Source organism: Heterodontus francisci, chromosome 10 (assembly GCF_036365525.1).
Source record: "Heterodontus francisci isolate sHetFra1 chromosome 10, sHetFra1.hap1, whole genome shotgun sequence".
Classification (NCBI taxonomy): domain Eukaryota; kingdom Metazoa; phylum Chordata; class Chondrichthyes; order Heterodontiformes; family Heterodontidae; genus Heterodontus; species Heterodontus francisci.
In genome coordinates, this window is record NC_090380.1 from 77,565,862 (window position 1) to 77,578,963 (window position 13,102).

The 13,102-nt window shown below is 39.9% G+C and overlaps 1 protein-coding gene across 2 annotated transcripts in view; it reads left to right on the forward strand.

The window, feature by feature from the left end:
- stxbp5l (syntaxin binding protein 5L) overlaps positions 1-13,102 on the forward strand; it is a 679,153-nt gene that overhangs the window by 655,708 nt on the left and 10,343 nt on the right. For both annotated transcript variants that reach the window (XM_068039933.1, XM_068039934.1), the window contains 2 exons: positions 7,796-8,032; positions 8,824-9,184. In XM_068039933.1, the coding sequence (XP_067896034.1) occupies positions 7,796-8,032; positions 8,824-9,184 (598 nt within the window). The remainder of the gene's footprint in view (positions 1-7,795; positions 8,033-8,823; positions 9,185-13,102) is intronic.

Genomic DNA, 13,102 nt, shown 5'->3' on the forward strand with positions numbered 1-13,102 from the left:
AGGACTTGACCATCAGCAAATAAATTCAGCCCAGTGTGTTTGTTTTATAACTCGTCTTTTTACTACAACTCAGTTGGAATCACAGCAGACTTATCAAACTAATTCGGGAAGAAGGGGTCCTGTCTCTTTAAACCGTTGTCTTGAATGTGTGCACTTCATATGCCTATCCCTTCAAACCTCTGTTACTGAAGCATTGCCCATTGTTGTTGCGATGTCTTTGTCCATGGCAAATCCTGTACTGACCAAATCCAAATCCTGGATTTTACACAATTTCATCATTCAGTCATAAAACAAGATATAATTAATTGAGCAGTTTTAGCATGTGGTAGTGTATATATATATTTTCTTGTTGTTGGACTGATATCAGATTTTATAAATACTATTAACACTATTGCTCTTAGAAGTGGCATCAGCTGTTACTAATGCCATAAAACCTTCATCTGGTCACCAGTATTTTCAAATGCAATTTTGTAATAGAGACTCAAAATCCAAATTAATCACAGTCAACAATAAAATTTACAGGTTGCTAATATAATTACTTAGTAGATTAGTTAGTTGTTGTTGTAGTTGACTGAAGTAATTTAATTAACCAATAAAAGATACCCAATCTGTGATAAAAAGCTACTTTCTAAGAAAAAGTATAGCAGGCCAAACCCTATACAATGTAGATCCATAAACTGTTGGCTTGTGCTTTATATTGGGGGGATTTTATGCTCCCCTCGTGGTGAGTCTGGAGGCAGGGAGAGCATTTAATTGGGTGGGATGGTGGCAGGTGGGGACCCAATTAAAAAATACTGAGCCTCCACCCCAATTAAGTCCGTGACTTGCCATCTTCCGGGGTGTTGGGGGTCCCTTATTCAAAGGCACTTAGTGCCTGATGAGGGACCCAGCATCGGGAAGGGGGGACCCGCTGAGAGCACCCCCCCGCCCTTGCTGCCAACCCCCATCCAACCCGCAGCCCCCACCCTGCGAACCCCCTCCTACCATGACTCACATGTGGCCAGGGTCCCTTGTGATCCTAGGCCTCAGGTGGGTCCGCGCTGGCACTGCTCAGTAAAAGAGGTACAGGCCTCTGATTGGCCGGAAGCTCTCAGCAGGCGGGACGTCCGTCATCAGGGTCCTTAGTCCTCGGGAAGGCCTGTCGCTGTCCACTTAAGTGCCTAATTGGCACGTGATGTAGTGGGCTTTCACAAAGGAGGCAACATGGGGCTCTTGCCAGTTCTTCAGCTGGTGGATGCGACCCCCGTTGCCTACATAAAATCTCCCCCATTGTGTCTCATTGCACCATAAAACACACTGCAGTTTTTAATCACCCTACCAGTAGATTGTTAATAAAAACAAGAAATGCTGGAACCACTCAGCAGGTCTGGCAGCATCTGTGAAAAGAGAAGCAGAGTTAACGTTTCGGGTCAGTGACCCTTCATCGGAACAGTAGATTGTTAATCTAGTTAACTTGGTATATATTGTTGAGGGAAACATTCATTACAGCTTTGTGTACAAATGACTATAGCGATAGGAGTGGAAATTTGTATTTGTATTCTGAAGTCTTAAGAGAAACTGCTCCGGAGAACTGAAAAGTCATTAAAAAGAATTGTGATCAATTAACCTTTTTTTCTCAGGGAGTGATTAGACAGAAGCTTTTATCATAAAACAATGTGTATATATATATAGCATCTTTAAATGTAGAAAAATATTCCAAAGCACTTTATGGAGGCAATCAGACAAAAATGGGCAGTGAGCCAAAAGAGATATTAAGAAGGGCAACCAAAAAGGGTTGGTTTAACAGAGGATCTGAAAGGAGGCAGGGAAGACTGAAAGGCTTAGAGAAGGAGTTCCAGAACCCATTAATTTCTGGATATACTATTCTCAAAGGTACAGTCTGTTTCCTCAAAAATGTCACTAAATAGTAAAAATACTGAATTTTAAATAAATATATATTGCATTCTTTCAGACAAACCCAACTGCAATTTGTTTTAAGGATATCAATTTATGGAACTTTATAAATGTAAAACCCTATGTTTTCCTTTGGCCACTGACCATTCTTAGACTTGAAAACTAAGTATGTCATACAAATAATTGTTGACATTATTTTCAGATTTTTATGTTGCCTTTTCATTTTTTTCCTTTCACTTAAAAAGAAAGATCACACACTCGGGGCAGAACTCCAAAATTGGCGGGATGCACCCTTGGGATTTGCACCACGGAGCCGCCACGATATTTAGCACAGCCCTCATTTATATGGAGGGGGCTGAACACCCGCCGCCGGTGACGTCCCAGGCAACGGTGTCCAGCGGCACCACACAGGCACGGTGCCATTTTTAAAGGGCTTCAGGCACTTCCACATCATTTCAATATTTAAAGTGAAAGGGGAGAGAAAATTAAACATAAAAATTTATTCACAGTTTCAATCCCCTCGCTCATCCCCCCCAATGACTAATCATTTATTAATTGCCTTCTCCCCCCAAAAAAAATTTTCCTTCAATCCCAAACTTCCCCCCCAAACTTTATTAACTTTGATCCCCTCAACCAAAAGCAAAAGTTTTCCCCGCTGCCCCCACCCCCCCAACTTCTGCCCTGAAAACATCACTCCTCCCCTCTTGTCACCAGTGTTCTGCCTCGGATCTCCGATCAGAGATCCAAAGGTGCGGAAGTTATGGCAACTGGCCGCAATATCGGAGTGGGACAGCTGTCACGACGAGGTATTTATTCATTCATTACCATTTATTTAAATATTTAAATTAAGTTTCCAGTGCCGACTGGCGGAAGGGCTGCCACGAGGCCTCACCGCCACCAGTAATATGGGGCGGGGCCTTCTTGGCATCAAGACCAGTGACGGGCCTCTCCCGGAGGTATTTTCCGGGCCCCCCTGCCACGACCCCCGACATCGGGGGAGGCTGGTAAAATCCAGCCCTCAGTAAACATAGGCAACTTTGTGGACCAACGTCACATTGTGTGAGAAAATTGCATTTTAATATTGCACTTGGAACCAGAAAACTGTGACAACACTTTCTATGTGGATGCATTATCATTCAGGTCAACAGTTGCACTTGTCACAGGGGATCATTCTAAGGCACATTTTTGATCATATTGGTCATTTAGAATACCTTGGCTGATCTGGAATATTATTGATTGCAGGAAATGTAGAGCTCAACAGATTATCTACTTTTACCCAAAAATTAGACTATATGTTTGCTTAATTATTTCCATCATGTCTAATCTTCCATTATGAACAAATGCTGCTATTAATTTTATTTCCGTCCTGGATCATTAATAGGTACTATAGAGGCAGATCATCAACTCTAATTTTCCTTTTTGCAAGTCCAATTTATCAGAAAGTAATTACAGGCACCTATTACAAACAGGAATATAATTGAGTATGCTCTCCCAAAGTAATTTTTAAAAGCAAAATTAAATTTATTCCAATGAAAGATTGAATTATCATTGTGATTGGATTTCGGATTAAATTTCTGGAATCGACCTATAAAATTCTTCACAAAATGTGTGACTATATAGGCATTTAAAAATTAACATAAGAAAAAGTCACTTGTATTCCATAACATTCTACTCTAAGGGGTAGCCTTTATTTTTGCAATAATAATAACTTGTATTTATATCGAAACTTTAACGTAGTAATATGGCCAGAGACATTTCACAGGAGCATTTTCAAACAAATTTTTATGCCGAGCCACATAAGGAGCTATTAGGGCAGATGATCAAAAGCTTGGCCAAAGAGGTAGGTTTTAAGGAACATCTTAAAGGAGGAAAGGAGGCGGAGTGGTTTAGGGATGGAATTCCAGAGCTTAGGGCCTTGGCAACTGAAGGCATAGCCACCAATGGTGGAGTGATTAAAATCAGAGATGCTCAAGAGGCCAAAATTGGAGGCATGCAGATATCTTGGAGAGTTATAGGGCTGGAGGACATTACAGAAATAGAGAGCAGCGAGGCCACAGAGGGATTTGGAAACTCGGATGTTAATTTTAAAATTGAGGTATTGCTTAACCAGGAGCCAATATGGATCAGCAAACACAGTGGTGATGGGTCAACAGGACTTGGTGCGAGTTAAGACATGGGCAGCAGAGATTTGGATGACCTCATGTTTGCATTCCATTTAGATTTATTAATGCTACAACTTCTTAATTTTTCACATTTTGGGTAATGTTATTTCTATGGCCAGTCTTAAAGGAAGAATGTCAATTTATGTCAATTGTGCATCACGTTGGTAACCCTAAAATGTATTTTTTTATTCATTTGTGGGATGTGGGCAGCGCTGGCAAGACCAGCATCTATTGCCCATCCCTTATTGTCCTTAACTGAGTGGCTTGCTAGGCCATTTCAGAGGGTAGTTAGAGTCAACCGTATTGTTGTTCGTCTGCAGTCACATATAGGCCACACTGGGTAAGGACAGTAGATTTTCTTCCCTAAAGGACATGAGTGAACCAGATGGATCTTCACAACAATCTCATGTTTCACAGCCAACATTACTGATGCTAGCTTTTTATTCTAGATTGAATTAATTAACTATATTTAAATTCCCCAGCTGCCATGGTGGGATTTTAGCTTATGTCTCCAGAGCACTGGTCGAGGCCTCTGAATTATTAGTCCGGTAACATAACCATTATGCTATCTTACCCCAATCTTGCAAAGAAAAACAAGTTGGAACTTTCGTAAACTTACAAACTAAAATATCAAATTAAAAACTATTCATTATATATATATATATATAATGTATATCTATAAAATCATTGAAACTATCATATTAAAAGCAGACATTAAGTATACAATTGTTTTATGTCATATTTACTGAAATAAAAGAACCAAAATTGCATTATATTTTCCCATATAAAAAAATGAAGTGATTCATTCAGCATTAGTATCAGTACTGATATCAGTTACTTGCTTTTAAAGTAAACATTTTAATTGTGCATGTCTGCATGTTATTCTAAATAAGGATTAGCAAACCTCAGACTAGGCTGGACTGATATAAAATGTGACAGGGGTTGCTGTAAGAGAATTTATGTGTGCCCTTGTTGGAATTTGGGGTATCAGAGTCAATTAACCCTTTAATCCCTTTTTTCAAGTTCCAAAATGGCATCAATGTTACACTTTCATCAGTCAAGCTCAAAACAGGTTACTTTTCCTTAACGTGCCTGAGTATGTCTCTTGATTGTGATGGAATGTGCATGCCAGCAAGTGTTTTGGTAGGCAGTTTTTATTTTGACTGATTGCTTTATAATAAATGTCCATTTTGCACGCCTTTTGGGACAGTAGGCCACACTTCCAGACGGGCAATGCTTCAGCAATTGCACGGCATCAGTATTTTCTCTCACGATGAGCACCATGCTTCCTCATATTCTTGGAGTGAAAAAGGTAAGACTGAGTTGCATCAGTAAGTGCTGAATGGTTTTAGCCCAGAAGCAAGCCTCCAAACAAAACAACAAATTTTTAAAATGTGATTCCTTATTAAAACTATGTTGTTTTATACTTACAAATATATATCTTATATTTTATTGCCAACTTTATATTATTTGACCTGTGTTTAATGAACTGAAAGGATAAATATTTTAAGCTTTTGTCAGGTTTGAACTTTGAAACTTGGAAATTTGGATAATGCATTGGTAGTCCAGACCAGTGCAGAAGAACTAATAATCTCACCATGAGATATCCAAGATTTGTTTGCACACCTGAAGTCCTCGATTTGGATAATCAAATGCATAATTCAAACACTTAACTATAGCTACTGCATTTTCCATACATAGAGTCAAAGCCCAAATGTTGCTGTAGCAGGGCTTCTAATGGCATCTGCCATCAATTAGACTTGTTCATATAAGTTTAAGCTTTACATTTTTTGTGCCATTTTATTCTGGAAACACAGGCTGATAATTATGCAGTGAGGGAAACAAGGCATCTGAAACTTGAGTGAATGGCAACCAACTGTATATCTTCCTAACAAGAGCAACTTGCATTTATATAGAACCTTTATCACATTAAAATGCTATTTCTAAAATCTTCAATTAATACCGGAAGAAATGAGACTCCAAATATGAAATAGTTAATTTTTCAGTGCCAGAGAGATTGATTGTCAGTAATTAACAATTATTATGTCATTAAAAGGGGACTTATGCTTGTAATGACAGGTCTTAACTTTCTGTAGTGAGTTTAGTTCGTACCGACCATGCAAATTAAACAACTTCATAGCATTCAATGCATGGCAATAGTGAGGCAGACAGCGAAATGCTGTTTTTGTGAAGTTAACGGTGGAGTGGCACAACTGGGGCAGAAACCTTTGAATCCTGGCATTTAAACACATTTCTGCTCCTTGCCTAAAGTTGCTGTAGTATTTACACATAAGTAACAGCGATTGCTACTAACCTTACCATTATTTTGAGAGCAAATGCTGGGCCAATGAGATTGTCAGAGATTGAAGCATGCCAAAACTCTCCAGCCCACCTCGACTATCTAAACCAGAAATGAGCATGGACATGTGTACAGCCTGACACTGCAAAGGGTTCCCTTAATCCTTGTTCACATAACTGGGGAATTTTTCTCTTGTTATCTTCTCAGCTCCATTTTTAATCCTTTTAGATCTATGTTTATGTCACTATTTGCCAGATAACAGGATAGGAAATATGGCTCCACACCTCTGTTAATGGAGCAATGGGCTATCATTTTATCCTTTAGAAGTGTGGAAGAACAGTCTGGGGGCAGCTTGGACGCTGATTACCCCACTACCTAGGAGCCTTTTACTGAAATTAGCAAAGTTTGGAAACTCTTTATCCCTCAGGCATGTGCCAGCTGGCGATCTTTATTGTAAACCAGACTCCAAATCAAAATGCTCTCAATTCCAAACTCATATCTATGTGAACAAACAAACAATGCCTAAATTCAGACCACTTAAGGTTTTTTGATTCAGTCAGCATTCATCCACAATGCAATATAGCGCGACTAATGTTGTAAATTTATTTTCAACAATTATCTGGTTTATTTACTCAGTTAACTTGACAAGCAGGATACAATAATACTATAACAAGACGCAAGGTCATTTTAAGATTATTTTTCAAGCATTCAGTTTTAATAAGGAATCCATTAAATGTTTTAAAAACACACACTTTTAAGAACTGAGTCCTGTTGGCATTCAATTTATTTATCTCTTTTCACCTTATTTTTGGTGGTGTTATATCCCATGTGGCAGATTTACTTGGAAGGAGAGGTGAGAGCAGCTTCTTAATTTCTCTCTAATGCTATCACAATCAGAGCAGCTGCATTTTTAGCAGGATAAAACAAATTCCGAACATCTCTCATTAGTATATGTCGAGTCTCTACAATTGTAGGCTGCACTGTTCTTTGAATACATACCTGTGTAGGTTGAAACGTGGCTCTGTTCCAGGAATATTTTCTTTTTACTACTCTTATTCCAAAAAAATCATGGTAATATTTACCCTTTTTTTCAAAATCAGATTGTGCTTATTACAATAAAAATGTTATTTGTACTTTATGAATGTTATAAATATATAAATGGTACACAGCAGTGATAGAACAGTGACTAATTTTACTGAACCATTCAAATCTGGCATGATTATTGGGCTTCAGCTGGCATTGATTTAGTAGCAATAAATTCTAGTATGTAACTAGCAAACAGTTCAGAAACTTGAGTTACTGTGGATTAGAAATTCTGGAAGTAGGCGCCCATCAAACCCTACAATACTTAAGAATATTAATACCTAGAAGAATTCTATATGCCATATTTTCAATTGTTTCTTGATCTCAGGTGATTTTATTGTTCACTGGTTTTATGCAGAAAATAAAGAAAATTCTTTTAACCGGTCCCGAAGTTCCAGTGTCTCCAGCATTGACAAAGAATCAAAGGAAGCTATAACTGCTCTGTACTTTATGGAGTCCTTCAGCCAAAAGATGGACTCTACCCTGTCACCATGCCTATGGGTTGGTACCAGTTTGGGTACGGTGCTAGTCATCTCCTTGAATTTACCTCCAGAGGAACAAAGGCATTCAGAGCCACTAATGGTCTCACCCAGCGGTAAGAGTTTATTTATATTTATTTTACAAAATGGCTTCTCAATATGGGTAATTTCAAAATATATTTATTGATCTTACCATACTGCAACAATAAAAACAACTTGTGTTTATGTAGCATATTTAACATAGCCATAGCGGACTGAGTAACACATTGGCATCTCCCCTGTTACTGGAAGTAAGGTAGGTGTGCATTTCTACCTACCCTAAGAGCCTCCCCTAACACTAGCAGAACTTCCCCTGACACTGGTAGTAAGCCCTTGAATATTAGCATAGAGGAAGCAGTCTCCTTGGTGGAATTGTGCTAATCTGGACAGAAGAGTCTTTGCATAAATATGCTCAGAGGCCTACTCCAGTAGCCTAATAATATTTCAGTGTATCTTTATTGCTCGGTAACATACAAGGAGCTTTCTGGCAATATTCATACTATAACTGGAAATATTTTATATTTGGACGAGGAATATGCATACAATATAATACATTTGATCATGGATTCCTTGTAATAAGAGGGACTGAATTTGGCAAATGAGAATTCTTTGCCAAGCTTTTATATGGAATCAGATGTTACAAGTCTTCCTCACAAGCAAAGTTAAAATTAAAACAGTATTATATGTGGCATTTTCTACATTCCATTTGATATACATGTAACATTAGAATACTTATTCAGGGTCATTATGTCAAAGTATTATCAGATATAAATGTTAATATATTCATATTGGTGAAATACTGGTATTCGATTTCACTGGCGTTATTGGTACTCATTGACACTGCATATAATTTTTTGATTTTTTTCAGGAACAGTATTAATGTTGAAAGGAGCCCTACTATCATTTGCCTCATTGGATTCTCTGGGTGGTTTAATACACCCCCCATATGAGGTGTGGAGGGATCGAAACAGCGAAGATAAAGATGATAAAGGACGGAGAAGAAAACTAGTATCATTTTCACCATCTTCCTCTCAGGAGATGGGGGATCACCAGTATGTAGTGCTCTGCTCAGAGAAACAAGCCAAAGTCTATTCCCTTCCTTCTCAAAGCTGTCTCTATGTACACAATATCACAGAGACTTCCTTTGTGTTACGAGCAGACGTTGTAACCATGTGCAACAGCATCTGCCTGGCCTGCTTCTGTGCTAATGGACATATTATGACCCTAAGGTAACTTTCATGTATTGTAAGAAGCACACTTGATTTCCCTACTATAATTGCTTAACTTCATTTAGTCTATTTAATATTGTAAAGTTAAATTTGTGAATCTTTTTCATGAAGATTTGAATTCTACATTTTCAGGTAATTTCGTCCCTTTTTCCGCTCCTTTGCGATCTCAGCAAGCTAAGAATCAGGTGTTTGGGAAATCGGGGAACATGGTTGCCAGCATCCATATATTTTTGCTCTTGAGTCTATCTCTTGAACATACAAATAGAAATTTGTCATTCACACGTTCTCCAATTCCTTCCTTAATCTCTTTTAGACAGCCTTAGCCCAACCCTCGTTCTCATAGAGTCATAGAGTTATATGGCACAGAAACAGGCCCATCGTGTCCATCACCTATCTATTCTAATCCCATTTTCCAGCACTTGGCCCGTAGCCTTGTATGCTATGGTGTTTCAAGTGCTCATCTAAATACTTCTTAAATGTTGTGAGGGTTCCTGCCTCTACCACCCCTTCAGGCAGTGTGTTTCAGATTCCAACCATACTCTGGGTGAAAAATGTTTTCCTCAAATCCCCTCTAAACCTCCTGCCCCTTACCTTACATCTATGCCCCCTGGTTATTGACACTTCCGCTAAGGGAAAAAGTTTCTTCCTATCTACCCCCCTCATAATTTTGTATACCTCTATCAGGTCTCCCCTCAGCCTTCTTTGCTCTAAGGAAAACAACCCTAGCCTATCCAGTCTCTCTTCATAGCTGAAATGCTCCAGCCTAGGCAACATCCTGGTGAATCTCCTCTGCACCCTCTCCAGTGCAATCACTTCCTTCCTATAGTGTGGCAACCAGAACTGTACACAGTACTCCAGCTGTGGCCTAACTAGCATTTTATACAGCTCCATTATAACCTCCCTGCTCTTATATTTCGTACCTCGGCTAATAAAGGCAAGTATCCCAATTGCCTTCCTAACCACCTTATCTACCTGTGCTGCTGCCTTCAGTGATCTATGGACAAGTGCACCAAGGTCCCTCTGACCCTCTGTACTTCCTAGGGTCCTACCACCCATTGTATATTTCCTTGCCTTATTAGTCCTCCCAAAATGCATTACCTCACACTTATTAGGATTAAATTCCATTTGCCACTGCTCTGCCCATCTTACGAGCCCATCTACATCATCCTGTAATCTAAGGCTTTCCTCCTCACTTTCTACGACACCATCAATTTCCGTGTCATCTGCAAACATACTGATCATACCTCCTATATTCACGTCTAAATCATTAATGTACACTACAAACAGCAAGGGTCCCAGCACTGATCCCTGCAGTACACCACTGGTTACAGGCTTCCAATCGCAAAAACAACCCTCGACCATCACTGTCTGCCTCCTGCTACTAAGCCAATTTTGGATCCACTTTGCCAAATTGCCTTGGATCCCATGGGCTCTTACCTTCTTGACCAATCTCCCATTTGGGACCTTATCAAAAGCCTTATTGAGGTCCATGTAGACTACATCAACTGCTTTACCCTCATCAACACATCTAGTCACCTCCTTGAAAAATTCAATCAAGTTTGTTAGACATGATCTCCCCCTGACAAAGCCATGCTGACTATCCTTGATTAATCCCTGCCTCTGCAAGTGGAGATTAATCCTGTCCCTCAAAAATCTTTCCAATAGTTTCCCTACCACTGATGTTTTATTCACCAGCCTGTAATGACTGGTTTATCCCTGCTACCCTTCTTGAATAATGGTACCACATTCACTATCCTCCAGTCCTCTGGCTCCTCTCCTGTGTCCAGAGAGGATTTGAAAATTTGTGTCAGAGCCCCTGCTATCTCTTCCCTTGCCTCACTTAACAGCCTGGGATACATCTCATTTGGGCCTGGGGAATTATCCACTTTTAAGCTCGCTAAAACAGCTAATACCACCTCCCTTTCAATGCTAATTTGTTCGAGTAGATCACAATCCCCCTCCCTGATCGCTATACCTACATCATCCTTCTCCATGGTGAGCACAGATGAAAAGTAATCATTTAAAACCTCACCTAAGTCCTCTCGCTCCACACACTGATTGCCACTTTGGTCCCTAATGGGTCCTACTCTTTCTCTGGTTATCCTCTTGCTCTTAATATACTTATAAAATGCCTTGGGATTTTCCTTTATCTTGCCCCCTCTTCGCTCTCCTAATTACTTTTTTAAGTACCCCCCTACATTTTCTATTTTCCTCCAGGGTCTCTGCTGTTTTCAGCCCCCTGACTCTGCCATAAGCCTCCTTTTTTATCCTTATCCAATCCTCTATATCCCTTGACATCCAGGGTTCCCTGGACTTGTTGGTCCTACCCTTCACCTTTATGCGAACATGTTGGCTCTGAACTGTCACTATTTCCTGGCAGCTCCTGATCTCTGTTTGGCTTTTCCCCACAGCAGCATGGTTGACATCACTAATTTAATGGTGTGAGGAGCTCATGTGATCCTGCACACCACTATTCCATGTTGCTGCATATTGGAGCTCCAACCATGCATCACAAGATCATTTTTAATTCAGATCTTCATGTTAACACCTACTTAATGTCATTATGGATTATGAATTATGTTGTTTTTCTTAGTTACAAATCCTTATTAAATCTGAAGTTAAGATCATAAGATCATAAGAACTAAGAGCAGGAGTAGGCCGTCCGGCCCCTCGAGCCTGCTCCGCCATTCAATAAGATCATGGCTGATCTTTTCGTGGACTCAGATCCACTTACCCGCGCTCTCACTGTATCCCTTAATTCCTTTATTGTTCAAAAAGATATCTACCTTAGCTTTAAAAACGTTTACTGAAGAAGCGTCAACTACTTCACTGGGCAAGGAATTCCATATATTAACAACCCTCTGGGTGAAGAAGTTCCTTCTTAATTTAGTCCTAAATCTGCTCCCTCTAATCTTGAGGCTATGCCCTCTTGTCCTAGCTTCACCTGCCAGTGGAAACATCCTCTCTACTTGTATCTTATCTATTCCCTTCATAATTTTATATGTTTCTATAAGATCCCCCCTCATTCTTCTGAATTCCAATGAATATAATCCCAATCTACTCAGTCTCTCCTCATAAACCAACCCCCTCAACTCCAGAATCAACCTAGTGAACCTCCTCTGCACCCTCTCCAGTGCCAGTACATCCTTTCTCAAGTAAGGAGACCAAAACTGCACACAGTACTCCAGGTGCGGCCTCACCAGTACCTTATACAGCTGCAACATAACCTCTCTGCTTTTAAACTCAATCCCTTTAGCAATGAAGGACAAAATTCCATTTGCCTTCCTAATTACTTGCTGTACCTGCAGACCAACCTTCTGCGATTCATGCACAAGGACACCCAGGTCCCTCTGCATAGCAGCATGCTGCAACTTTTTACCATTCAAGTAATAATCCTTTTTACTGTTACTCCTACTGAAATGAATGACTTCACATTTATTAACATTGTATTCCATCTGCCAGACCTTTGCCCACTCACTCAATGTATCTATGTTCCTCTGCAAAGTTTCACAGTCATCTGCACACTTTGCTCTGCCACTCATCTTAGTGTCATCTGCAAACTTTGACACCCTACACGTGGTCCCCAACTCCAAATCATCTATATAAATTGTAAATAATTGCGGTCCCAACACCGATCCCTGAGGCACACCACTAGTGACTGATTGCCAACCAGAATAGCACTCATTTATCCCCACTCTCTGCTTCCTGTTAGTCAACCAATCCTCTATCCATCCTAATACTTTACCCCTAACGCCATACATCCTTATCTTATGCAGCAGCCTCTTGTGCGGCACCTTGTCGAAGGCCTTTTGGAAAACTAGGTACACCACATCCACTGGGTCCCCATTGTCCACCTTGCTCGTAATGTCATCATAGAATTCCAAAAGATTTGTCAAGCATGACCTGCCCTTCATGAAC